The 26699-nt window shown below is 43.7% G+C and overlaps 4 protein-coding genes across 23 annotated transcripts in view; 3 read left to right on the forward strand and 1 right to left on the reverse strand.

Annotated features, from left to right (window-relative positions):
• The window catches only part of rnf157 (ring finger protein 157), a 24289-nt gene extending 14498 nt beyond the window's left edge, over positions 1 to 9791 (reverse strand). For all 5 annotated transcript variants that reach the window (XM_076760243.1, XM_076760240.1, XM_076760242.1 and 2 more), the window contains exons 1-7: positions 9659 to 9791; positions 6584 to 6702; positions 2683 to 2771; positions 1979 to 2128; positions 582 to 699; positions 411 to 477; positions 270 to 313 (exon numbers count right to left, since the gene is read on the reverse strand). In XM_076760243.1, coding sequence (XP_076616358.1) covers positions 270 to 313; positions 411 to 477; positions 582 to 699; positions 1979 to 2128; positions 2683 to 2771; positions 6584 to 6702; positions 9659 to 9746 — 675 coding nt within the window. In that variant the 5' untranslated portion in view covers positions 9747 to 9791. The remainder of the gene's footprint in view (positions 1 to 269; positions 314 to 410; positions 478 to 581; positions 700 to 1978; positions 2129 to 2682; positions 2772 to 6583; positions 6703 to 9658) is intronic.
• On the forward strand, positions 9667 to 14197 carry srsf2a (serine and arginine rich splicing factor 2a). 15 transcript variants are annotated; one of them, XR_013079312.1, is made up of 5 exons: positions 10258 to 10394; positions 10928 to 11271; positions 11779 to 12137; positions 13114 to 13206; positions 13726 to 14197. XR_013079312.1 is itself a non-coding variant. In XM_076760252.1 (4 exons), exons 2-3 carry the CDS (start codon positions 10937 to 10939, stop codon positions 12113 to 12115), a joined length of 672 nt encoding a protein of 223 aa, XP_076616367.1. In that variant the 5' UTR covers positions 9784 to 10394; positions 10928 to 10936; the 3' UTR covers positions 12116 to 12137; positions 13114 to 14197. The 15 variants fall into 15 exon arrangements, 8 of the variants coding, with proteins under 8 accessions (XP_076616367.1, XP_076616364.1, XP_076616363.1 ...); XR_013079307.1 differs by lacking the exon at positions 10258 to 10394 and adding an exon at positions 10653 to 10773 and having other exon boundaries at positions 10928 to 11292; XR_013079308.1 differs by lacking the exon at positions 10258 to 10394 and adding an exon at positions 10653 to 10773 and having other exon boundaries at positions 12538 to 13206.
• Positions 14198 to 15346: 1149 nt separating this feature from the next.
• Positions 15347 to 22079, forward strand: mxra7 (matrix-remodelling associated 7). 2 transcript variants are annotated; one of them, XM_076760781.1, is made up of 5 exons: positions 15347 to 15748; positions 17003 to 17216; positions 17324 to 17432; positions 18170 to 18226; positions 20409 to 20513. In XM_076760781.1, the coding sequence occupies exons 1-4, from the start codon at positions 15473 to 15475 to the stop codon at positions 18201 to 18203; spliced, it is 633 nt and encodes a 210-aa protein (XP_076616896.1). In that variant the 5' UTR covers positions 15347 to 15472; the 3' UTR covers positions 18204 to 18226; positions 20409 to 20513. The 2 variants fall into 2 exon arrangements, with proteins under 2 accessions (XP_076616896.1, XP_076616895.1); XM_076760780.1 differs by lacking the exon at positions 18170 to 18226 and having other exon boundaries at positions 20409 to 22079.
• LOC143339276 (alpha-N-acetylgalactosaminide alpha-2,6-sialyltransferase 1-like) lies at positions 21497 to 26578 on the forward strand. The gene is made up of 8 exons (XM_076760444.1): positions 21497 to 21799; positions 22142 to 22298; positions 23261 to 23423; positions 24829 to 24967; positions 25081 to 25184; positions 25603 to 25686; positions 26065 to 26164; positions 26378 to 26578. Exons 1-8 carry the CDS (start codon positions 21497 to 21499, stop codon positions 26576 to 26578), a joined length of 1251 nt encoding a protein of 416 aa, XP_076616559.1.
• The last annotated feature ends 121 nt before the right edge of the window (positions 26579 to 26699 follow it).

Raw genomic sequence — 26699 nt, forward strand, 5'->3', positions numbered from 1 at the left:
CAACAGTTGTGTATTAATTCACTGCATGAACTGCAGTTTGTCCTTGTTAGAATCCATAATTCGAGGAGTAGTGTAATACTTTAATGTGAGATAAGATGTTCTCTGGGATATTTTGGTTATTGCAGTATCATTATTCTGGTTATCATGATATCATTAGTTATCTTAAATGTGTCTTTTCGTGGTCCAAAAGGCTAAAAAGTGACACATTTTTCAGAGGTCTTTCACATGAATGTTGAATTGCTCTTCCTGACTTGCTGACTGGCTCTTACCTTCTCAAATGTCGCCAGCAGAATGTGAGAGTGACCCAAATGTTCTGCAAAGATGAGAGACAGGGGACACGTCTTTGCTTAAAATTCTGCAGCTCTGCTTTCACAACAGACCGTCAGAGCGACGAGCGGACGGTAACTCACCTTCCCCCTCGTCTACGACTGCCTGCACCACCATGGGGAAAATCTCTTTGTCCATATCAAACAGCAGCTGAGGAGAGAACAGGGAGATGAGCGGAGAGGCAAAGCATGTGTCTACCTGCAGTGTGCGTTAGTTTCACGGCACAGCGCCGTGCAGACGCGTCCTCGGCGTACCTCCTCGTCGGCCCACTCGCTGAGGTTGACGGTGTGTGACGGCAGACAGAACTGCTGGCACACTCCCCTCTTGAAGTGCACCGTCTCAGACTGCAGAGAGCTGTCCTGGGGCAGGTATCTGCAGGAAACACACACACGCAGTCACATCAACGCACACAAATGCACAAAACACACGATGGGGGTGAAGGATAGATCAGTCAGCTTATCAATATCAGGAAGCGATCACTTATACCATTTGACATTACAGGTGCGTGACTGTGCATTTTAATTAATTTAAACCATAATACATACTAGATAAGATAAGCAGATAAGCATCTTGTCCCAACTGAGCTTGAATCACACACAGCTCTTTATGCAAGATATGCAAATATTGATATTTTCTATTAATACTTGAAGCAAGCAAGACCATGTTTGCAGAACATATGAGTGTCTGCATGAATATTCACAGAAATGCTGCTTCCAGACCAGCCTGTATATCTGTTCTCTAACTGATAACTAAAGGTAGCAGATGTTCCTCTTTTGATATTTACCAGGGATGCGATGAATCGAGCTTTTCTCTAGCGATACTCTCGCTCACTCTGTCCCTTTTCCACATTTAAAATATGTGTACCACACTGCAGAGAGCCCATTTTATGTCAGTAACTCGAGGCCAGGGATGCTGTGGTGCTAAAAGCTGCAGCCTGCTGTGATTGATGAATGCAACTGATAGCACATACACAACATCTTTACATTTTTTAATGTGTATTTAATGTGAGTCAAATACGTCAAATCAGTCAGTCAAAGAATAGTCTTCGGCTGTGTTACGCTAGCAGCAGCTAACGTAGCCTGGAGCTGCTAGCCACAAGCAGAGATGAGCAGCGAGCTACGGACGTCTGTAAGCTCACACTTTCATTCTCAAACTTGTAGTCTTCAGACGCAGCCGACGCTCAGACATTTGATCACAGCTCTTACGGCTCCCTCTGGAGCCACAAAGGGTTTTACAGAACTTTGATGTGCAAAATCAGAGGAGCTCCCCTTTGATGGGGGCAGCCGGTCGATCGACGCATCCCTGGCGGTCTCTTGAGGAAACAGTGCGACAGCGAGTACTTTGCAAGGACGAGTATAAGGATGCACCTGCTGCAAACAAATTGCCAGTGCAAAAATATTGTGAAAACATTATGCCAGGATAAATGCAACGTTTGAGGTAATTTGTGCTCATTTGAAGTGATTGCAGACTCTTGACTGCAGTTTAGTGTTTAGCATCAAATTAGCACACGCATTAACAAAGAGACAAAATATCAGAAAAACTCCACTGATTGAAACTGGATAATGATCAGCAAACTGAAAAATACAGACACTGACCGAAGTGGAACATCAAGCACAGTTATTTGTTCATCAGAAAACCTGTTTCCACGCACACGGGCACTCCATTGTGAAACTCCTCCATGGCCTGGTAGTAGATGGTTATGGCCACCTGTGTGTCGGCGTCGAAGGTGAACTCGATGTTGTAGCAGGCCCGGTTCTTCCCCGCTGCCTCGTCGCCCGGCAGCTTCAGGTCCTCGCTGCACCTACACGTGGCAGAGGTGGGTGGAGGGGGAGGAGGAGAAGGAGGGTGAGGGAGAACATTTTGAGCGTGATCCAAACTCCATTTCCTGGTGCTGGAGTCATGGAGAGCGTGCATTTATAAAGCAGGCGTGAAATCCAATTAAAGAGACGGCAATAAATAAAGTCATGTAAGGAACATATCTAAAGCCATTCATCTACATGGGGACTCTTTAGATCTTTGAATCATTTTTCCCATTTTTGATGTTTGATATAGATGATTTTTTTTGTATATGTGAGTACTTGTCCTGTTTTGAGGGACATGGGGGCATTTTGTGCTTTTATTTTTGGCTTGAATTTGGCAACTGGGTGTCATATGGTTACACTTAATTGTGTTTTCACGAGCTTGGCTGAAGAAAATACAAGTTTGAATCACACACAAAAAAACATGCATGATTTGACACTATCTCGAATGAGCTGCTGTGGCTTGTTGCCTAAAAATAGCTCAGCGGGCATGAAATTAGGCGGCAGTGGTGTAATGAGGGGTTGCATATATGTTTAGGTGGGTATAGGTGCGTACCGTACGAGCCGCAGCGTGTCCTTACGGATGTTTATAAGGCTTCGTAACGTCTTTACTGGTTCCTGAGGTGGAGGAGCTGCATACGGGAACTGAAAACAAAAAGAAAACAAATTATAGATGTAAAATACATGTTTGAGAGTGAAGAGTAGCGGCATTCATCGTCTCCCAACCGCCCCGACATTCCTCTCTTCGCCACAGAGAGTTCAGGGTTACACAAGCTTAACCTTAACACAAAAGCGTTTCGGTTGGTCAGCACCAGCGAGATCCGTGCTGACAAGTGCTGATCCAGAGCAAAAAATCTGCCCAGACTGTCTTTCCAGGGACGAGGCTGACACTTCAGACAGCGTTTGGCACATTTCTGCACACACAGGGACCACAGGAGTGTAAAACAGTCCAGGGTCAAGCAAACAGTGCCTGTCTTTATTTAAAGCTGGTTAAAGGGGCCACATGGCCGACGTTTACCGCATCGGGAGAATTTTGATAGCGTCGGGTCACAGATAAGGATGTGAAAAACCGTCTGTGACTGACATCTTGTGACCGGCCCAATCTTCAGCGCTAAAAGCCAACATTAAAAACCCTGACGTAAAAATCGACACATAACCTTTGAACTTGACCCCATCTGTGGTTCACTTCTCAGTTTGTTGTGTGTTTGAAGCCAGAAGTTGCTGACTGAGCGTAAAGAGAGAGCTGAGGTGGTTTGAGGATGTGGTCAGATACCTCCACACACTACAACCCCTCATCTGTGCGTGTGTGTGTGTGTGTGTGTGTGTGTGTGTGTGTGTGTGTGTGTGTGTGTGTGGCTCTGAATGGCACCATATTCAGTGCTATTACACATCTGGGCTCAGCAGGAGTCACGCCTGTAAACTACACAAACAAACACACACAGGGTAACAGATGCTGAAAGGAACCATTCATTAGGAAACTCACTGGCAACACTGTAGGTCTTATAACGTATTAAAAATCACGAAACATAAGAGCAGCGGCCTGTTTTTCCTCACACACGCTCGACTCTTTTCAAAGCAGGTGAGTGAAAACAGACGCTTACAGCCATGCTAGCAGCTCTGAGAGGCTTTAATTTAGCACAGCTGTGTTTTGAGCTAAATGCTAATGACAGCATGCTACCAAGCACACACTAATAATGCTAACATGTTCACCATCTTATTTTAACATGCTAGCATGCTAACATTTGATAATTAGGCAACAGGTTCCAATTGCAGACCTCTTTGTTTCCTTTGTTTAACTAAATTTGAAAACAAATAACGTCAACGTAACGTTGTGTCTGCTAAAAACGTAGCAATGTAAAAATTCAAATGCATGACTTTCACTTGAAACACAGGATTTCTACACTGTGGTATTGATACTTCTTCATAAGTATTCACTCTTTGTGTGGCTTTCTTGGGTTTTTATTTCACTCATAGCAGATTTGTTTCCACAAAAGCTGCAGTCCTGTTACCCTCTCTAAGAAGAAAGGGATTAAAGGACCACTGTGTAGGATTTAGTGGCATCTAGTGGTGAGGTGGCAAGTTGCAACCAACTGAATACCCCTCGCCTCACCATTTTCAAGCATGTAGTAGACTCTATGGTGACTGTGAACCTTGCAAAAAATGCAAAAAGTCCTCTCTAGAGTGTTTGGTTTGTCCTTTCTGGGCTACTGTAGAAACATGGTGATGATTATACACTAATGGAATTATAATTATGAATATTATGTCCCATTTCTGCCAATAGAGCCCCCTAAATCTGACACAGTCGTCCTTTAAGACAACTAAAAAAGTTGTTTTTTTTATTTTAGTGGCAGAACAGGAAGTGATGCACCTCATCCCTGGGTACTCTATTGTTCTCCTATTGGCTCACAGACCGGGCCAGATGTGAGGCAGGAACAGCTGATGGAAAGTTAATCCATCACCAAAGTTACAACAATTCATCCTATGGGGAACATGAATGTCTGTAATCCCATGGAGATCCATCCAATATTTGTTAACATTTCACTAAAACCAAAGTCAGTAGGCTTCATCCTCTCAGGAGCATGAATATATATAGAAACATCTACGGCAATCCATCCAATGGCTGTTGAGATATTTCAGTCAGGACCAAAGTGGTGGAGCGACTGGCACTGCCATCCATAGAGCTGCTAATGTGGCTAAAAATCCATTTTGAATATCCTTGTGCTTCACACAGGAGTCTCTGAAAACCCCTAAATATAGCCCCGTCCATTATCATATTTGTAGAGCGGTGGCAGGAGGCCGAGAACACAACAACTGCGGTCGGTTTTATGATTCCACGGCACCATCTGCTCAGAAACCACCAAACATTATATAATGCTGGTAAAGCTTCAGTCACACATAAAAGAAGAAAAAAAACACGCCATCACCAGCTGAATTCTGTGCCCACAGGAGGATTATAAACACCCACATAATCAGGAGAAAAACTGCACTCCTAATTTTAGCCCCAGTCTAGACAGAAACAGCAGAGCGACTGAGATTAGTACAGAGAGATGGAGCAGAGTCTCTTCATATCAGCTCCACTTCCAGCCAAACACTTTAACTCCCTCCAAGCCTTTCAGTCTGTGTCAAATTCTGTCTTTCCTCTCAGGACCTGAGCTCTTTTTGATCTGCAGCTCTCATTAGTTTGACCTCCAGGTTCATGATTAGGTTGCAAACCCTCCGGAGGATCCCTCACTTATCAGCCTCCCCATACGTGCAGCCAGCAGGCCGTCATTTCACTTTTAATTAGTTTGAGAGGATGACACGCTGAAATCAATTTCAGCCAGCGTCTGAGAGCGAGCGTGCTAACTGCCGCTGCAGGAGTCAGGGCGGCTGAAACGGATCAACTCCTGTTTAATGAGGACAGCTACACCTTCTGATGCTGAAACGACCGGTCGACTAATGAATTCAGCAACCAACGCAAAACTGAGTCATCTATTAAGCGAAAATACCAGAAGAAATCCCTGTTTTCATCTTCGGCTTTGGACTGCTGGTCGAATTAAACAAGCAATTCTGAGCATTTTTCACTATTTTCTGACATTTAATAGACAAAGATATCAAAATAAAGGTCAATGGGCGAATTGAGAATAAATACCGTATTTTCCGGACTATAAGTCGCACTTTTTTTCATAGTTTGGCTGGTCCTGCGACTTACAGTCAGGTACAACTTATACATCAAAATAAATAAAATTTAACATGTTTTAAAATGTTAATTCATACTGACTGACATGAACCAAGGAGTAAACATTCCTGTCTACAGCTGCGGGAGCGCGCTCTAGGCTTGTGACGACTATTTGCTGCTCCTGTACCACTGAGAAAATCAAGTGAATGCTGAATGCCGGGTCTCACGACGGCCTCGCTGAAGAGGAGACGGCACTTCTGAGTTGTTCAGAAGCAACAACGAGGATGAAGAATTCAATGGATTCAGCGACGTGGAATGAGATCGGGAGCTCGGTAAACTTGCTTGTTGGACTCGCTGGCTTGTTATGTTAATTTAGCCTATTCAGCCTCCCAGGTGTGTTCTTTATGCTACTGTGTAGCTGAATAACTGTTAATGTGTTACGTTAACATACCAGACACCTATTCAGCCTGTTGTTCTCTGTGCTATTGTGTAGTTGGATAACTTGCTTTTCCATATTAAATGTCTGTTCTTGGTCTTGGATTTTGTGAAATAAATTTCTAAATAAATGCGACTTATAGTCCAGATAATACGGTACATATTTTAATAATCATACAATTTGGTTCCATTTTGACACTGAGAGTTAATCCTTGACCTCTAAAACAACAGCTTTTACGGCAACATGGCCGAGAGGAAATGGAAATTTCAACATTAAAAGTTCCCTTCAATGAGGAGGACAGTGTGATGTGAGCAGCAGAGTTTCTGATGTTTAGCACAGCTCTTAGCGTGTGAGAACACCTACCGCCACAGGTCTGGTCCCCAGGAAGTTAAGGTCTGTGTTCTCCCCGAACAGGTAGCCCTCCGGATGGGTGGAGTCAAACTTCTCTCCCCCCATGATGAAATGGCTGGCGAAGTAACTCCCTGCACACAGAGAGACTCGCGTTTAAACACACTTTACTCAAAATACAAAGAGATTACCGAAAACATTGAAGCTTAATTTCCATCCATACGTTCTGTAAAGTGGGTCTCTTTAGCTTTTAACTTCTGAACTCTGCTGTTAGAAATTAACGCTTCAAATCAGACAAAGTGAGGCAGATCTCTGCACTACAATATCAAGAATATGACACGTGATTCAAGTAAATATTTAACTAAATTAATGAACACCTGACAGTCTGCCTCCATCTCCAATATTTCCAGCTACATGAATAGTGAAGCAAGAAGAAAAGAAAAAGAAAGAAATGGCAAGAGTCTTATTATTTGGCTTAATTTAATGGGAAGGATGAATAAATGGCTTTGTTCTTTGTTTTATATTACGTTTTCAGGGCCCCTAAAAGACAAAAACACTCTTAAACTGAGCTTTTTGTGGCTAATTTTACCCCTCTGGTGCCTCAGTGGCATAAAACATTAACATTTTCTTTAAATATTTGAACCATTCAGCTGGAACCGTTCTCCTCAGATACCTCCAGCCAATGCAGCAGCGAAATAATCTCAAACTGCTTGATGCCAAACACCAAAAGCAACGACCGGTGAGCTTTATGAGGGTTTGTTCTTGAATCATCAAGCACAGGTGGCAGGTAAGACAAGACACTCTGTTAAAAAGGCAGTTCTTCTCTTGTTTCAAGATGACAAAAACAGGCTGAAACTGGGTTGTTATTGGCCTGCAGCTTGTCCACCATGTTTACCAAGACTTTGGGTTGATGACAGCAAGGCTAAATAGAGGTTCTGCCTTTTAATGACAGGGTGGGCTAATATCATAAGACCGTAATGGTGGTTTGGAGTCTTTAAATACATGCTGTCCAGGCCAGTCCTGTATCAGCTGGTCTGCTCCGTCTTCTTTCACACTTATTAATGCGGGAGAGGAGGGAGGGTTTGGATGCTCTGACCTGAAAGCCACTCACACTGTAGAAAAATCCATAACAGGACAAATCACGAGCTAAAAAAAGCCCCGATGACGGCGCTCTCTCTCTTCATCACCTTATTATTATTTACAGCAGGTGGGAGAGGCGAGCTGGGCCCAGGCTTTGTCACCAGATCCCAGGAACAGGAACTGGGGCTGACAGATCGGTTTCACCAGCAGCCATCGCCGCCACCACCTTCCTTCCTTCCCACCGCCAGCTTCCCTCAGGCTGCAACCAGGACTGTTATATCATAAATTCATACAGCCTGTGACTAATTCAGCTAAATGGTGGTGAGAGGGATGCTTATCGCAGCCACAAGTCAACAATCTTTCCTCCCTTTCAAGCTTTCTTCAGCACATAATATCACTATAAATCCAAGATATTATTATGATACCAGAATACAGTCTCAGACATCGCGTCTGCGTACAATGAAACTCTCCTTATATTACCCGACTCTGTTCCTGGTCTCATTTTGTGAGATATTCTAATTTACTTTATGTCTTTGCTTACGACAGGATTGAAAAGCAATGACATTGTTTGTGCACAATGCGATTTTTTTTGACGGTAATGTTGAGTTACTGCTAAACAATGGTAGGGAGCCAATCGCAGAGCTGCAATCAGAAAATGTCACCTGGAGGAACAACAACAACAAGACAGATTCCAGGTCAGTTTGAGGCCCAAAGGTCCGACTGTGAACATCAGGTGAACGGGATGTAAAGACAGAGCAGTTTGGGATTATTTGAAAGGTTTTGATGCAGATACCAATTCAATACCTGACATTTAGTATCAACGTGAGCCTTTCAAGCATTTTAAAATATAAGAAAGATCCCTCAAATGCCTCATTTTGTCTTAAAACAAACAGCAGCAGGAGAGCTTTGCCTTAAGAATAAACAATAAAAATCTGGCAAAATTGCCATTATAGTCATGAAATTGCCGATCAAAGAATATGTAAAACAGGATTCTCTGTACTAAATGATTCAAGCTGAAAAAATTAGCCGACCAACAGAAATTTGTGAAGCAAAAAGCTTCTGTTCTGGTTACAAATGTGAATTTTTGCTCGTTTTCGTACTCATATGTGCCAATAAACTGCTTGAAAATGTCACACCGGGCTCTGCTCACCTGTCTGATGACTAACGATTAACCGAGAAAATAACTGAACTATCACTCAATAATGAAGAAGATAATTAGTTGCATATAGAAAAAAAAAATACATTTGTGACCTAACAAACAGATCTATTGCAATTGTGTATTTCTCTCTAAATTAGTGCTGAAGTACTTCATCACACACACAAAAATTGACAAATCATTTAATCAATAAAGCAAAAAATATTCTCTAATCCACGTTAATGTGGAGATTTTCAGCCTCTCTCTGTTATTTTCTGCTTTAAAAAAAAAAAAAAAAAAGCCCCATTTCACATCAAAACCCCTAATTTCCACTGAACACACCAGGGATGTCCATGTATGAAACTTCTCTACAGCTGATCTTGATGGGGGTCTTTTCATTTGGATCCATCATGGCTCATTCATGTCACACAGTGAGGCAGTCCTGATGCCATCAACACAAGTCCAGCTGCCTGCTGACAGACGCTCACAGCACACGAGACAATAAATGGAAAGAGGTGTCTCTCTACGAGCAGATCTGTCCCTGTGTTGCACAATACAGCAGCGCTGCAGTGCCAGAAATAAATGACAATACACGATTAAATGGACACGAAGTAAATGCAAAGTTATCTAATGTGGGGAGAAGAAGTTGAAAGCAGATAAATCAGTCCTCCCCTCTCTCCACAGGTAGCTCCACCTGGTTACAGGCTCGCGTGCCCTGAAGGCCTGTCAGCTATGATGCTGATGGCTTTGATGGTGATGTCCACGCTACTTTTTCTTATTTCCCCCCATAAAGCTCGACGCAAATCATCTGCAGTGTGCTTTCAGGCATATAAGCGATAACCGGCCCCGGTGTGACCTGTTGTTCGGTGACTTACCGGATTTCGGCGGATAGCGGTACACCGAATTGGACGGAATGTCCACTTCTTCCACGCCTATGTTTTGTCTGCTCGTTAAAGCTCCCATTTCCAGCCAGATGAAGAGCGCACGGGTTAACGGGCATAACACTGGAGGTTCGCTTTGTTCGCCGCGTCTCCTTCACTCATTTAATCCAGTTCGTGCTGCCCTGTCCATTTCTCTCGGGTCCAAGCCCTGCCGTGAATGTGACCGTCCTGGGGATTAGTAGTTGTTCTCTGGCTGCTTATCCCTCCCTGGTCGACGGCTCGTTTTGAGGCAGAAAGCAGCCGTCGGGAGTCCCTTTAAAGACGGATAAGCGCTCTCATGGTGCGCCGCAATCGCGCGATCGAGCCGAGCGAAATCTCCGTGTCTGGCTTTTACTTCACGGGCGAGTATGTGGCACAAAACGGCATCTCCCGGCTGGATGTTGCTCATATATCCCCGGTGCTTTTCGCTGCTGGATCCTGTCAAAGAGGTCTGTGGCTCCACATGACGTCAGTCGGGCACAAATCCGGGCCGTGGTTTTTGCGCAGTCCTCCTCAGCAGCGACTGCCGACCCGCTTTGTAACGTGACCTTCCTACGCCAAATGTGCGAGTGGCGCTGACTGCAGTGCAGGGAGGACGCCTCTGTGGAGCACACGCCGAGCAGAAACAACATCACCCCCCGGACATGAGTGGAGACGCCAGTAAAAGCTCGTCAATTTAGCTTTACAACGTGTAAGAGTATAAAAAGCTTATTGAAGCTTTTTTTTTTTTTTTTTTTTCGCAACAAGTAGGGTCATAGACATCAATGTGTGGGAGTTGTGCTACGACACTGGAGTCAAAATGAGAATATTTAGGGCTTAAAAATAGAGAGTAACCATAAGTTCACTAGTTTTATCTTGTAGGGTGTTTTTTTAGTGAAACAAAGCAGAACAAAGGCAGAATAACGGTCTGACATCGCCGTCATTTGCGACTCCCCGTCGACAGAGGGCGGTGTGACGGTTAACGTGAAGGAAGGTGGACTGTCAAACGACCAATTAGAAGAAGCCAACGGGGGCGCAAAGAGAACAGAAAAGGAAGCTTTATTGCCGCCATTTCACGTGAAAGCAGCGCGGTACGATATACGGCCTGGGCACAATATTGCTAAAATTAGACCGAATTTGAGTTTAATACACGAACTGGAGGTTTACAGACTAACTATTAACTGTTCTAGCTAACAGGAGGGGCGAACGGTTTTCGTCTTAACTGTCCTGCTCTGTTTCTTGTAGACGAAGAAAATGAGCTACGGAAGGCCGCCGCCAGACGTTGAGGGGATGACCTCCCTGAAAGTGGACAACCTCACTTACCGAACTTCGCCGGAGACTCTGCGCCGAGTTTTCGAGAAGTACGGTCGTGTGGGAGATGTATATATCCCCCGGGACAGGTACACGAAGGAGAGTCGCGGGTTCGCTTTCGTGCGATTCCTCGACAAGCGCGACGCTGAGGACGCCATGGACGCTATGGACGGCGCGCTGCTTGACGGGCGGGAGCTTCGAGTGCAGATGGCTCGCTACGGACGACCTCCGGACTCCATGTACAGCCGGAGAGGTGCTCCGCAACGCAGATATGGAGGGTACGGTCGCAGAAGCAGGAGGTACATGTCGGTGTCACGAAGTTTAGTTGAGGATGTCGTTTATGTTTTGCTAAAGGAAAAAGGCGACGACAAGCACATGGTATACGCTAAGAGCTAACATAGCTACAAACGAAAGTGACATCTTGAATAGTTTCCCCCTTGTTTAACTATAACGCTATAAATATCATGCAAGCAACATTTCCCACGCTGTTGCAGCACTTTGTTTAATAGTACACGTAAGCCGTCATAGTGTAGTTATTATATCAATCTGTGCCTTATGTAGTGTAGGCGTCTGTTATGCTACAGTGGATCTGTTATTTACAGATTATTTTCGTGATTAGCCAGTGACTCCTTTGGTCCCTGTAACGTCAGCTAATGCATTAATAAGTAATTATTACAGTTCTTTAGTGCAGCTATCCCTGAGCAGTTGTTTTGGTAGGTGGTTGATCGTTAACACAACTTGAGAGACACTTCATTTTTCTGAACTACTTCTCTTTGTATCCGCAGCCGTTCGGCCAGTCCTCGCCGCCGCAGGCGTAGCCGCAGCCGCTCCAGGAGCAGAAGCCGTTCCCGATCCAGAAGCCGCCACCACTACAGCCGCTCGAGGTCCCGCTCCTACTCCAGATCCAGGTCAAGGTCCAGGTCCAGGTCCAAGTCGAAGTCCAAGTCCAGAACCCCCAGACGGAGCAAGTCAAAGTCTCCCTCCAGATCCCGGTCCCGCTCCAGGTCCAAGTCAAGGAGTCGGACCCCGGCGTCCAACAGAGGATCCAAGTCCAGGTCCAGGTCCAGGTCCAAATCCAAGAGTAGGCTTAAATCTCCAGAGGACAACGGAGCAGAGTGCTAACCCAAACTTGGACACAATGACGGTATTCAGGGGAAAGGGTGGATCATATTATTTGCTCATTATATCTGGGATGGCTATCTGTCATCACTTGGGTTAGTATTCTGCAGCCTTGATGCTACATTAGCCATTTGCACATAAGCTACATAGTCTGTAGAATCCTGAATGTTTTTAGACATTAAAATAAAATTGGGACTGATGTTGTCCACAGTGCAAGTTCTGTGTGTGCTTTACTTTGCCTGTACATTCAGCCAATCGAAAGCACACACAGGCATCAGCACATTTGGGTTGATGTGACCTGTTGTATCATATATTTCAAAATTGGGTGTTATTAATCACATTTGTACTCATGTGAGTGTGCATGGGAGGGACGTGGGGTGCTTCAATCAAAACGTTTACCTAAATGTGGAATTCTTTCCTCCAAGCTGCGGAGTCCTGTTTGCAAAGGGAGGAGGAGGAGGAGGAGATGGGGGTGTGGCAGTGTGAGAGCAGTTAGTGTGTGACCCGCCCATGTGACCTGCCTGTTGCTGAGAGCGATGGCAGTTGCTAAGGAGCAGGTCACCAAGGCAACGGTGGTTGCTATGGAGCAGGTCGTCATGGCGGTGGTTCGGGCTGTCAGTTGGTGTATGAGGTGGTGGTGTGAGGTACGTTCACGGGGATCACAGGCAGATGCACTGAGCACTGTTCCCACCCGTGCCTGTGGTCTCCTCCGCCTCTCACAAAGGGAACGGACCCCGAGGTTTGTTTTTCCACATATGCCCGAGTGTAAGAGTATTGTTAGAGCTAGTTTTGTTTTGGGAGAGGGGGCCAAGAAAGGTGTGTAAACAATGTGAAAATTACTAGAAATGTTAGGTATACTGCACAAAGATGGATGCCCCCCAAAAGGCAGTTTGATAAATGTTGTGTAAGGGGAGATCAAAGCATTTAAATATCCAGCTGCAGGACTTAAAATGGCCTTTTTGTTTTTGCTCTTGCCAACTCTGCTCTGTCTTTCCTTCCAGATCTCAGATGATTGAGCCTTTGCTGAGGACATCAGGAAGAGTCCCACATTGAGCAAGTGGACTCCACTCTTACCACTGAATGCAGACTGAAAGGTTATTGGAGCTTGGTCTAAAATGTTTTAAATGTTTGATTTGACTTGATTTTTTCCTTAATAAATTCTGTAACTTCGATGTGATCATTGTTTGTAACGTTGAGCATATTGAAAGGGATTTGTAAGGTTTTTTTCTCATTTAAATTGGAGTTTTTTGCATTCTGATTAAATTTGTACTGTATGTTCTTTTTTTGAATTAACGTAGATTTCTTTTAAGGAAATCCTTTGTTTGATACTCTTTGTAGATGTTATGAAAGAGTTTTATCTGCAGAGTTGAAGTAGAAAATGGTGTCATGTTGGATGTTCAGAGCCTTCACAGCTATGACACACAGCTCTTATGAAAAAAATGGCTGACTGTACAGTGACATAAAAGCAAAACATTAAAGTATCGCAGTGCCACTTAATTTGTGACTTGCTAATCCGGCAGCATTTTCTTTTCTGTCAAGTCTCTTTTTCTGTCTAGTTAAAGTTGCTTTCCTATGACTCTAACCCTCTTTCTTGTGTATCTTTTGTGCACTAGGCGCAGTTGTGTAGCAGTTGAGTAATGCTGGTTAGCTGTTAAGATGCGGTGCAGTGCGGTGGTGACATGGTGTGGCGTGTTGCGGTGCTGAGTGCCCGGCGCTGTTCCGGGGCTCGACCCTCCGCTGCCGTTTGCCGGTTTGTAAGCTCACAGGTGTGGCAGATCAACCATCCTCTCCTGTCTTGTGACCTCTCCTTCCCTCCATGTGCTGTACAGATTCTCTCCTCCTTCCTTTTCTCCTTAATCCTCCTCCTCTCCTCTGTCCCCCTTCTGTGGTTCATCCACTGTTAATAACTGGTTTTGCTCGCTTTTTGAAATTGGGTCCAGTGTGACTCCTAGTGAAGGGTTTAAAGGGCAGTCAAGGCTGCTTAATGTTTTTTTTTTTGTGTGTGTATTCTATTCCTCTGTGAAACTCTCAATTGTCTTGTAATTGCTTCAGGTGAATGCGAATAAACATCTTTGTTGTAAATAAGTTGTCGACGTGAATGTTGCCATGCTGTTAAATGTATATTTATTTCTGTGACGTCTGTTACATCAGCAGAGTCGGATGTATTGGAGAGCAGTTTTTGGAGCTAAAACTTAGGAAATATTTTTATTTAAGGGTGGTACAGGTGGATAAAATCTTATATTTGGATGTCTTTTGGAATTTGTCAGCCAATCCATCAATCAGATGCGCGACGGCTCAAGCTTTATTATCCGCTTGATGCCATATCCAATATTATCCTCACTGATCTGCATCAGTCTTATACAACCACATACTGAAAGTATAGATGTGACAGTTTAGGAGACCGAGCGCAGTCTGTCCAGGTTCATTTATCATCTCACTGTGGGCTTCATTTTTTCTGTGGTCGGATACTTTGGGATTGAAAATGTGTGGACCCCTGCCAACATCACCTTTTCTCTACATGGTGTACTTATCTGGTCACATGTGAGTAAACATTTACATAGTGGTGTTCACACTCCCTCCACATGTATTTGTTGTACGTATTTGCTTAGATTCTGTGATTTAATCTGTCAAAGATTTAAGAGCAGGATTTAATAAAGTAATAAAATAACTAAAGCTTCCAAATAATTATAGGGGAGTAAAAAGAGGCATGAAAAGACTCAAAGTAAAAGCACCTCTGATGTGTACTTAAAGACAGTACTTGAGTGCAAGTACTTTAGTAACAGTATCAAAAAAATATCAGGGTTAGTTTATTTCGGGTCAGTGCAACCAAACACACCGACTGTTCACACTCAGTTCAGTGTGAAGACTGAACTTTAAGCTTCGGCCACTGCACTGATATCAGAAACCGGCCGTAAACAATTAACAGTTAGTCATTTGGCAGACGCTTTTCTGTACATATGAATTCACACACCGATGGCAGGTGATCGCACCTTTCCTCCCCCACCTGCTGGACTTCATCAGACGATGCACGCGTTCTGTCACAAACCATTTCACTCTGATGAGATTAACGACAAAAACAACAACAAAAAAAGGTGAGGAGATCTGAGCACGTTGCAGCGCGACGTGCCAGCCACACTTGCGGGGATATACACACCGGCGTACGTGGGGCGGGCGGTGCTATGGGTGGGGGGCGGCGACGGAGGACGTGACGTCCTGCTTTGCGAGTAGGTTGTACCATATCCCGTAAACGCCGCTCGTTAGCGTCGATGCGCGGAGAGGATTACTTCAAGCAGCGGGATGGACACCTGCGCGTGAAGAAGACAGCGACGACGGAGGAGCCGCATCGCCCCGACACCCGCCATGGAGCTAACTTTCATATTATCGGCTGCCATTTTCACGCTCCTCGCCATCGTGGTCGCAACATCGCTGCTCAACGGCTCCTCGTCTGCGGCCGACTGCGCGAACCCGCGGCGGTACTTCGGACACAGAGGGGACGGACCGGGATTAGATCCGTCGGGTCCGAGGCAGAACGGCCACGTCCCGGACCCGAAGGCGAAGAAGAAGGAGGAGGACGACTGGTGCGAGATCAGCGGGAGCTCCCACGATCACTGGGATGTAGTGAAGTCTGTGCTCTCAGTAAGTCTCCCGCAGGAGAAGTCTGGATGTTTGTGTTTCCTGACGTGGTCCTGCTGTAAATCTGTTTTCATGCCCCCCCCGCACTCAGGTACAGTTCACCTGTCCGGTCACAGGTGAAGAAGCTCAAATCCTTTGCTTCTGCGAAAGCTGCAAAGCAATAATGGAAAAAATACTGTAACAGCTTTAGGTCCTGTGTTATGATCAGAATGAACTGCAGTGCAATCAATATTAATATTGTTATTATTTTAAAGGTAGTCTAATGACATCCACAGATATCTCATTTAATCAAAAACCTGAATATGCAAACGAGCTGCAGCTCAAAATATGATGCATTTAGTGCAGTAATGTAAGCAGGAGTGGAGGAAGTATTCAGAGTAGGTGGAAGGAAATACTCAGTTGCAAGTACCTGCATTTAAAGCTCTAAACTAAAACTAATGTGAACGTGCTCATTTAGCTTTAGGAGTGCTGCTTTGTCTCATATATTATGACTACAGATGCCTTAACGTGTAGCATAAGCAGCATTTTTACTTAGCTGCAGCCACATCTCAGTTTGCAAATGCAATATTCCCCTGAAAGACGCTGTGGAGTTGAGGTGTAAAGCAGCGCAAAATGGAGCTACACAAGTAAGTACAAGTATCCTGACATAAGCAGCTTAAATGTGGATGCTTTCTAGTAGACGGCGTCCCACTCAGCTGTGTTGGTGTGCAGAGGAATAACAGGCACTGAGCAGAGAGGGCATCAGTTCAACTGTTTTCTGTTGAGTCTTTCGGCCTAAATTGGCATCAGACAGGAGAAAGAAGGAACGTGGCTTTTGTCTTATTTAGAAAGGGGCACTTTGGCACCCAAGACTAATGGAAAACTGTCAGGGTGAGCCAGTTGCAGCGCTCAGGTAGCTGTCATGGCCCTCCCTGGCCATGCTGGACAGAACAGGTCAGGACAGGGACACAGAGGTCAAATCACCACTCAAGGGAGCAAAATATGAACAGATAACCTCGGATTTTTTTTCCACACCACACCTCTGCCCAGTGTAAGCCAGATCAGCATCGAGGAGAGGTGAGGAGTACAGGTAACACGAGAGGTTAAATCGGTTTGTTTGGAGCTTTCTCTTAAGCCAAAAATCTTTGCAGTGCTTTCTAATCCGCGCCTGGCCGCCAGGACGTGCACACAGATGCAAATAAAATGCATTAATCGCTCGAGTTTTGGGGGGAAAAGTGTGGGAAAAATGCCCCTGAGCTGACCTTAATTCTCTGACAGGAGGAGGAACACCCCCACGCTCACACAGAAGAACTGGTAGCACCTGTTGAGCACTCCTCCTCCACATCCATGAGCTTAGAGGCAGACTCGTCATCCGAGGCCTCGTCAGGGAGGGGCCCGAGGTCATTCATCGGGCTCTCTGATAAGGAGCTCCTAAAATGTGCTTTCTCTCACCCCCAGACTGAAGGAGCCACAGAGAGCCCGGGCATCAACGGTGAGCACTTTTCCCTCTTTGAGAGAGTTGTGAGTCAGATATTTGAACTATATACTTCTAATACCTCAGGTGCTGATTTCTAATCAACATTTATTCTGGTTCATCAGATAAAGTGGAATCAGATGAAAATGATTCCTTGAAGTACGTCCCTGGAAAGGCGCGATCCCACCACTTGCAAATGATGATGTCCACAGAGGAGCTGGAGGAGGAGCAGAGGTCAGTGAAAACTACAAACATGGATGCCGCTATCTGATAAGCCACCCTGTGTAGTTTATGAACCATTAATAAGATCAGTTCATTGGCGTGACCCTTCTAACACATCAACAATCCATTTGTGGGGCCTCCCTGATGAACTAAGGAGCGAGCTGAAAGCTTGAACCTGGAGGAGGATTTTCCACAACCTGGTAACCCAGAAGTTGTTCTTCTTAATGGCTTAAAACTGATCTAAAACACAATAAATAATTGATGTATTTACCATCATAAAGCCATCAATAAGAACATTTCTTTGGGTTGCAAAGTTGTGGAGGTGTAGTAATTATAACAGTAAATTCCTCAAAATTTGGCTTTGTTCTCCCAAAACAGAGCAAAACTGTACTGAAAGTCTAAACCCTTCATTGATTCCAACAATGTTTACATGGAGTTCCCTTGTTTCCTGGTAGCTGCTCTGCCCTCTGTCCTCGTCTTCCTCCCTCTAATCTTCCCTTCGCTGTCTTCACGTGGGTTTGTGTGTTGCAGGTGTTTCGCTCAGAGCTTTCCTCCACGTTTAGCTGCTGTGTCAGCCGTCCTCCTCAGGCTAGACTGCGTAAGGCCAGATTGAGTCTCTGCCAGGCATTAGCTGAAGGGTGAACGACACGAGACTTAAAGACTGCTGGGGGGGGAGAAACAGGAAACAGAGGACAGAAATGTTTGTTTTTTCTGTAATGTATCTGCATACCCTGCTCTTATCATTGCAGGATACACTCCAACACAGACTTTAACAGTCTGTAAGCCTGAAAAGGAGCAAATCTGTGGTAAAGTATGAGTTAAACTCACCCGTTTGTCTCAGGGACGTCACTTTCTGGCCATTGTGTGGAAGCTACTCCAGTGCCGTTTTGCTCAGTTTTGACCTCAGCAGTGATTTTTGGCCTCATCAGCTCTTTATCCTCATGTGGCCACGAAGCGACTGATGTAACTGTGCAGTGTTGCTCACCTGATCCCACATACCCAGCCCCCCCAACAGCTATTCCGAATTAGATGTGTGATCCTCAGGTGTCACAGCTGGTGTTGATTGTCGCCACCTCTGACTGAGGTGTGTTTGTTTAATCCTTCGAGGCCTCTCTTCTGTCCTGCCACAAGGAGGAGTCAGTGGAACGCGGCAGTGGGACCTGTAGTCCAATCCAAAGCTGTTCATTCACACGGGAATAGAGAGCGTGATGGGAAGATTAAGAGGTTTATACGTTGATGAGAGAAATATATCATGTAGTTTGTGGTCACAGATGTCAGGAGGGTAAACAGCCGGGATAATATTTCTGTCGGAGGAGTTTAAACGAGCAGCGCTCACAGAGGACCTGTTTTCCTTTTATTTAAATTGGCTGTGAATGGACCAATCACACGTGCCACTTTTGTTTTCAGACCAAGTACATGTACGTACGTTTTGGTACTTGCCGATACCGAATACAGATACGAGTACATATTAATACCATTACACGGTCCAACATGCTCAGTGCTTGTACACACACACACACACACACCCACCTTTTGTATTTCTATGCAGGGACAAAATAGGAGAAATTCTGGTCAAATATTAGCTCTTCATTTTATTTTCCCATGTTTTTGACTAATGGACACGACATTTTTTGAAACTGGTCGAGTGTTGGACGAGACAGCAGCTAACAAATGGTTTGCAATGCTCCAGGCGTTTGTGCACCATCAACTGATCTGTTTTTTCCAAAAGTGTGAGCAGTGAGATTGTTGGGGAGCTCATAATCGGACTCTAATGTTCCTGGTCTGGTCCAGTCTTGTAAAAACAGTTTCTGGGATGCGATGCCGGCTGGAAATCGTGGGCTGTTTCTGGAGTTGGTTATTGTTGTGTCTGCTAGCGTTAGCGTCATGTTGGTTCTTTGTGTTTTATGAGATTGTTTGTCAAAAGGAGCTTCTTCTCACTTCTCCTCTTGACAGTTTAGCTCTACTTTTGTCATCATCTCTTATCCTCAAATATCTCCAAACTGTCGACATTACTCCTTCTCTGCCTTCCTGTCCAACTGTCAACATCAGGCTAACGCCACTTTGCTGAGAGGTGGTATCAGGTGGCGTAGTATCAGAGTAGTTTTATGATTTTAACTACAAGTACATGCGCACAGAATTGTACCTGATGCCCAATACTGGTATTGGTGCATCCCTGATCATATCAGTCCCTTTTGTGTCTCCTTGTCTTGTAGTAGTAGTGTGACGCTGATGTTAATTCCTGACTAAGCTGCTGTTGGACCTCGAAACTACAAAGTTATTGCACAGCTCTGGAGGGGAATTAGATGAGAAGACTGACACCACTCTTGAATCTGTCTGTTAAACATGAAGCTACAGCCAGCAGCAGGTTAGCTTAGCTTAGCACAAAGAGTGGTAGCCATCTGAACATTGATGTTAGAAGAAGAAGAATCAGGGGGAGACATTCCCCTTTATTATCACACAACATGCACATGCTGGACACTGCACACGAAGGTGAAATTTGTCTTCCGCATTTCTCCCATCCTGGTCGTCCTTCCTCCACGGCAGACCAGGTGCGGTGGGCTGCCATCCAAGCGGCGCCCGGGGACCCAATTCCGTTTCGTCACCATTGGTCAGGTGGTGATCTTCTTGCATGTTTTTAGTGGGGGTATGTTTTACGGAGGATACCCCAGGTGAACACGGGGAGAACATGCAAACTCCACACAGAAAGGCCCTTTTTTTCCTCGAGCAGCAGGCACCTTTTTGCCAGAAAGCAAATAAGCAAAGCAAATTTTCCCCAAATGTCAAACAGTGCCTTTACATTCTGTTTGGTTCTTCCATGAATTGAATTATTCTCTCGTTTGACATGTGCCTACATTTGGACTTTGGAAGCTGCTGTTTTTATGAATTTCACCCGATGAGCATCATTTATAAAGTTTGTACAAGTGATCAAAGGTGTGCAGGATTTTTTGTTTCTGTCAGCGCTCAGTTTTATGATTTTTGTCTTCCCAGGGTGCAACGTGAGCAGCTGGCTGCCATCTTCCAGCTGCTGAAAGACAACAAGGAGACGTTTGGGGAGGTGTCCGAGGGAGACATGGAGGAGCAACTCCGACTCTACTCCATCTGAGACTCCTCTCCGACCCTTCCTGTTTGCCTCTGATTGCGCTCTTTAACCTGTGAGCGCTACTGAAGGACTACTCCAGTACACCAAATACTTCAATAATCGTGTTCACAGTATTCAACACAGCCGTACAGTCCACTCATCGGCCGCTCGCTCCTTTGAATATCACTTCCTTCCTTTATTGTATTGTGTTGTTTTGTTGCTGTCCTCTCCACCGCAGCCAACACGAAGACCAAAGAAGCTGAACTTTTTCCAGCCCAGAGCAGGATATTCTAGCTACGTGTGCTAATAAGGACTAAAAGGAATAACTTAGTTTTGTATTATAATGAAAGAAGAAAACATGTTCATTTATTATCCACCTTTTTTAAAATTCAATGTTATCTTCATTAACTCTCTGACAGGTACACATCCTATAAAGTCTCTTCTGACTTCCCCTCGGTTGTGTAATAAACCACATTATGTACCAATGTGAATGTGTGTATGTGTGTGTGTGTGTGTGTGAGAGAGTTCTCTTGTTTTGTGTATCTGTCTCATTAACTTTGTAGTAGCACCGCCCAATCACACTTTAAGTGACAAGTGGTGTCAAGTACGTCTTGTGACTCCACTGGGCCACGAACTCCAGGAGGGAAAGCAAACCTCAAACACACTCCCTGTTTAATTGAACTGCCAACGTCTGAGTCTCAGGGATGGTTCGCAAAGCCTTCACGGTTTTTTTTGTGCTGCTTGTGATCTCAACCGCTGCTGTGCTTTTAATTTTATCATGGGGACGTTTCTCAGGCAGCATCAGGTAAGTTTTATTTGTGTTTAATCTAGAGGAAATACTTCAGATAAAACCACTAAGGATGTTTAAATCTGTAATATTTTCAGTTAAACTGGTTGCAAATTCTGTCAGTTTACTTCAAAAAAAATGTGTATCAGCACATTTCCAAGCACAGTTTCTTTCTTTAAGTCACCTGAAGTGTAGCTTGTTAATTCTTCTATGTTGCATCTGATGCTCTTCTTGTCACTCAGCTGGGCTGCTGCCTTGGGAAACAACAGACACAGAGGTGATGTCAGGTTCTTTTTCAGTGATATTAAGTTGTGGGATAAGAAAAAAAACTCTACTCCACTTCCTGCTGTGTTGACGAAGACAAACCCAGCGGCAACGCTAAAAATCAGGGCCTCCACACATGCTGCTGTGGCTGAGACACCCATGCCCGTCCTCTCCGTTAAGTCCTTCAACAAGCTTCCTCGGTGGGATTTTGAGGACGTTTATAACCAGGACGCCCCACCCAGGAATTCTGTAAGCATGTTAAGACAAGATGTGACAGAAAAGACAAGCATTAACTTTGTGGGAGTGGGTAAACATGGCTGGTGTCTGCACTGCTGCTCGTTCAGTCGTGTGTCTTTGATGGGACTTTGGTGGATTTTCTCTTTGCTTTCCTCTTTAATGCTTTCAAACAGTATCACTGCACTTAATCAATCACACTCGAGTGAGGACTGATTCCTGATTGTCCATCACCTAATTTTACCTGCTGTATCTTCAGCTGCATGGCCCTTCAATAAATCACTGGCTTCACGTTTTCTGTGTATTTTTTCCTCTTAAAAATATTTCATAGTTTAATATCTTATCCTACATTCTCAGACATGTGCCCAGTCTGTGCAAAACTCTGAGAGCTTCAAGGAGGCTTTTCTTCCCAACATACGTCTGTTTCTGCACAAAGACAACATCAACATGAGCGAGTGGAACCGACTTTCACACTTTAACAACCCTTTTGGATTTATGGGGTACAAGTATGACGGTGGGTGTTGGTCTGTTAGCGTCTGTGCGATGCCAAGTATCTTAAGTCTGTATTTCATAATCACTATGTGTGGTCGACACACAGTTATTATCTTGGATACTCATCCTATTGTTTTGGCACCACAACCAAAGCTGTGATACACTGAGGGATGTGAATTTTTCGAACCTGTTTTATCTTTTTGTTAGCAGTTTGACAAAAAAAATAAAAACAAAAATTCTCAGATTTAGCAAGAAAAGTCTTTCTCCCTCTGTCAACTTCATCATTATTACAAGCTTTGCTCACTCTTTATATTAAGGCACACATATTCACCATTAACTAGTTGCTTATTTGCATGTATATTATTAGCATTTTAGCTTTTTATTAGTCATTTTAAAGAACTTATTAATGCCTCATTCTGGAGATTGGAGGTTATTTAGAATTCATGTACAACAGCTTCTTTACTTACTATCAATAAGCAGTAATTAGGAGGTCAATGAGGGAAAACTCTTCATGAAGGACCTACTAGTTAGAGAATATGCTCATGCCGAGTACAGCATTAATAAGTACTTTATAATGACTAATAGACAATATGCTATTAATATGCAGGTTATTAATGGTGAATATGTGCACCTTAATATTAGAGTTTAAAGCTGCTCTGATGAATATTTTTATATTGACAGTTGATAAAATATGAAAGGCAGTGAAGGACTCACAGAGAGTTACCACTTGAATTTGCTGTTTCTCTTAGTTTTACAAAGCTTTTTAGCATCTTTCAGTTCATTGTTTTAGTTTTATGCCCACAACTTTATTGTTTTTGTTCATCGTTGTTTCTGGATGCTCAAAACTCAGTGTACCTACAGCTGCTTTGAGTAAATACATTTAAATCACTTGCAAGCAGCAACCTAGCAAACCATTTGCAGTATGCATGTGAGCTTTGCTTGCAGAACGGGCTGTTTTGCATGATTTATTCTTTTGGTTTGCAGATGTGATGTCTTCAGTGAAGTTGATCCCGAAGCCAAAAGAGCCACTACTCCATCCAAAGCCGGGCAGTGATGGGTGTGTGCGCTGTGCTGTGGTGGGCACTGCAGGGATCCTCAATGGCTCAAAAATGGGGAAAGAAATTGATGCTCATGATTATGTTTTCCGGTAAGAAAGAAGGAGAGAAGAAACCTGTTACATACAAACATTATCATACAGACAACTGAGTGGTATAAATGTCTTCATCTGACTCCTGGCAAGAAAGCAAATAAGTGTATTTCTCAAACAATTATAGCCTTGATATGCGCTGCTCTGGGTTTGCTTTACCAGCATGTTGTAGAGTGTTATACTCACTTGCTGTGAATAATTGTAACTTGCCCACTTTGCAGATAAACATATAAACTCCACTGTCGCCTCAGTGTTACTGAGACAACACCTGCATGAGCCTTCATCTGTATAATTTGACTGGCAAAAGCAGCAAAAGATGCATTACACTGATAATTGCTATCAGTAAGTATAGCTTTTTTTTTTTTTTTAAACTAGACCTGGTCTAATGTGGTCTGGATGGGGATAAAAGCTGCAAAATCGTTTTGCACTACGCCGTTATTTATGTTAACATTTGCTCACATCTATCACATCTGCGCAAATATCTTGTGCAATATTACATATTGTTTTTACTGTGTTATATATTTTCAACTGTGCAATAGTCCAAAAACACTGTATTTTACGATACGTATCTTATTTATGTGGAATTTTGAGGCTTCCTTCTCAAGGTAATGGTATTTTTACTGCATTTTGTTCTTTTTCTATGTCTCCTTTTTATTCTTGCTGTCTGTAACAACGTAATTTCCCAGACGATAAAGTTTTATCTTATCTTGTATTTTTTTGAAGAAGAAGAAGACGAAGAAGAAAAGTTTACATTTCTCCAGTCTAAGCGTCTGGGTTTTTAAACTAGATAAGGTCTTATGTGGTCTGGAGGCTGAGGGCAGAGAAAAGACTTTTGGGAATATCTGCCACGTCTTGCGCACGTCTTCTAAATCCTACTTGAACTATCTGGCGCTGCATACTGTCATAAACTGAGAGGTGAGGTGAGGTTTACAGTAAACAAAGATCGTCTGATGTATCCGCGTTGACAGATGGTGTGTGGCATTTTGCTTAACATAGGATGTTTGAGAGGCTGTTCAGTCAACATGGAGCTATTTATCCAGCTGTACAAAGCCATAACCAGCCAGTACAAAGCCATCACAGCAAGTCAATTTTTCTTTTATAGAGCTGCATATGTGACTTTCACTGAATTCACTGGACTCATACACACATGCATTTGTTCCAGCTTTCATGGTGCCGCCATGCACTCCTATCTACATGTTTAATTATTAGCCGCAGTTCAGCACACACATCATCTACATTTTATAGCAGACACGGCACGAAGGACAGCGCAACAAATCACACAAGCAGGGCAAAAGTCACGAATACAGAATGACTACAATGACGGGTCTGCTTCGTGGGTATCGTTTTAATTTGTTTTTTAAGTTAATAAAGACTCAGCCACATGTGGATTGTGTGTGTGCGGCAGGATGAACGGAGCAGTCATCGAAGGCTACGAGGAAGACGTAGGAAACAGGACGTCGGTGTACGTTCACACAGCCCACTCCATCAATATGTCGCTGTATATATTCAAGAAGTATGGATACACATCGGCGCCTCATGATGAGGTACTGAAATGACAGTGTGTCTCCCCCCCCCCCCCCCCCCCCCCCCCACACACACACACACACACACACACACACACACACACACTCATCTGTCATCCACTTCCTTTTGACAGGGCATAAAATTCGTGCTGATTCCTGAGGGGATGAGAGATTTCAACTGGCTTAAGGGTCTTCTCAAGGGAGAAAGGATCTCAGCCAGCCCATATCACAACCGACTGTGAGTATCAACTCTTTATATATTTTTAGTACAGAAACACATTTACAGTACATATGATGCAGCATAAGAATTAAGTTTTGTTCTCCAGACTGTGAAAATGTTAAGAGTTGCTCCAGTGGCACACTTCAGGCAACAAAGTGAATCATTCACTGACATTTTCAATAAAAACTCTGTATTTAAGTGCTCTGACAAGGCCGACATCCACCCACATGTTAACAGCTGCTGACACAAACAGCAGCAGATTAAGTCTTGAGTCACCCTGAACGCGACGTAATTTAAGCAGCATTTCTTATCCAGCTTTGTCTCAAGCTCCAGCAGAGCACATTCATGGCATTGTGAAGACAAAACCTAACAAAACCCACTTTCATTATGTCATTCTTTCATTATCACTTCTGACTTTTGGATTTTAATCCTCCAGGCCAAGGACGTACTATGGCGGGCAGTACAACAAGAGCCGCTTCTATGTCCTGCACCAGGATTTCCTCAGATACGTGAGAAACAGGTCAACCTCCTCTCACGATCCCATCCAAACTTCATAAATTTTTATGGTTTATAATGACAATGATGACAATAGAAAATAAAATATAAAACAAGAATATAAAACAAAATTTAAAAACAACGTCAAGCAGGAATAAAAATTAAAAGTAAAATGTTAATAACATTACAAACAATAACTACAAGACTAAAAATTATAGAAATGGCAAAAAATATATAAAGATAAGAGTTGACAAGGTGTCCCAAATTAAAAGCAATAGAGCTTCTCGGGTCATTTACTTCCTTTAATAAAACTATTAATTTAATAGTTGTGTTGGAGTCCGTAGTTTGTCTTGTCATATAGCTAAAAGACTGATTTTGATGTGCATATATTTGATGTTCACAGGTTCTTAATGTCTGCTAATCTGAACTCCACATACTGGCCAATAGTCAGACCAACCAATGGGGCATTTACTCTCTTCCTGGCTCTGCACACCTGTGACACTGTAAGTTAATATTACTAAAACTTGTCCACATGCTAGCTGCTGGCTTTAGCTTCCAATTTTTCGGACAGACATTAGAGTAGCATCGGTCCTCCCATCTAACTCTGCATGAAATTGAACAAGTGTATTTCTCAAAATGTCAAATTTTGTCTTTTAACAAGTCATTTCTTGATGTGAGTTATTCTCAACCATCCCTGTTGTTTTTGTCATTCTTAGGTGAGCGCATATGGATTCATGACTGACGACTACGACAAATACTCAAACTACTATGTCGAGACTGTTAAAACCAATGTTGTTTTTTACATCAACCACGACTATATTCTGGAGAAGAATTTGTGGAAAAAACTACACAACAGCCAAATAATTAGGCTATATCAAAGACCGGTCTCAGAAAAAGGGACAGAAAAGCCGAAGTAACACTGATACAAGCCGATAATGGCATCAAGAACTGAGATCATTTTAGATTTTTAAAGAGGGTATTCGTATTGTTACCCTCCTTGGAGACCCGATAAGAGAGGTTTTCCATTAAGAGAAATGA

Source organism: Chaetodon auriga, chromosome 20, assembly GCF_051107435.1.
Source record: "Chaetodon auriga isolate fChaAug3 chromosome 20, fChaAug3.hap1, whole genome shotgun sequence".
Classification (NCBI taxonomy): Eukaryota; Metazoa; Chordata; class Actinopteri; order Chaetodontiformes; family Chaetodontidae; genus Chaetodon; species Chaetodon auriga.

What these genes read in the sequence shown, in the direction of transcription:
- mxra7 (XM_076760780.1), top strand. Translation starts at nt 15,473, where the DNA reads ATGGAGCTAACTTTCATATTATCGGCTGCCATTTTCACGCTCCTCGCC. An exon ending in TAGTGAAGTCTGTGCTCTCA is followed by an intron (nt 15,749 to 17,002) that starts GTAAGTCTCCCG and finishes ATTCTCTGACAG; the next exon opens with GAGGAGGAACACCCCCACGC. An exon ending in AGAGAGCCCGGGCATCAACG is followed by an intron (nt 17,217 to 17,323) that starts GTGAGCACTTTT and finishes CTGGTTCATCAG; the next exon opens with ATAAAGTGGAATCAGATGAA.
- srsf2a (XM_076760249.1), top strand. Translation starts at nt 10,937, where the DNA reads ATGAGCTACGGAAGGCCGCCGCCAGACGTTGAGGGGATGACCTCCCTG. An exon ending in TACGGTCGCAGAAGCAGGAG is followed by an intron (nt 11,293 to 11,778) that starts GTACATGTCGGT and finishes TTGTATCCGCAG; the next exon opens with CCGTTCGGCCAGTCCTCGCC.
- LOC143339276 (XM_076760444.1), top strand. Translation starts at nt 21,497, where the DNA reads ATGTTGCATCTGATGCTCTTCTTGTCACTCAGCTGGGCTGCTGCCTTG. An exon ending in ACGCCCCACCCAGGAATTCT is followed by an intron (nt 21,800 to 22,141) that starts GTAAGCATGTTA and finishes CTACATTCTCAG; the next exon opens with ACATGTGCCCAGTCTGTGCA. An exon ending in TATGGGGTACAAGTATGACG is followed by an intron (nt 22,299 to 23,260) that starts GTGGGTGTTGGT and finishes TTTGGTTTGCAG; the next exon opens with ATGTGATGTCTTCAGTGAAG.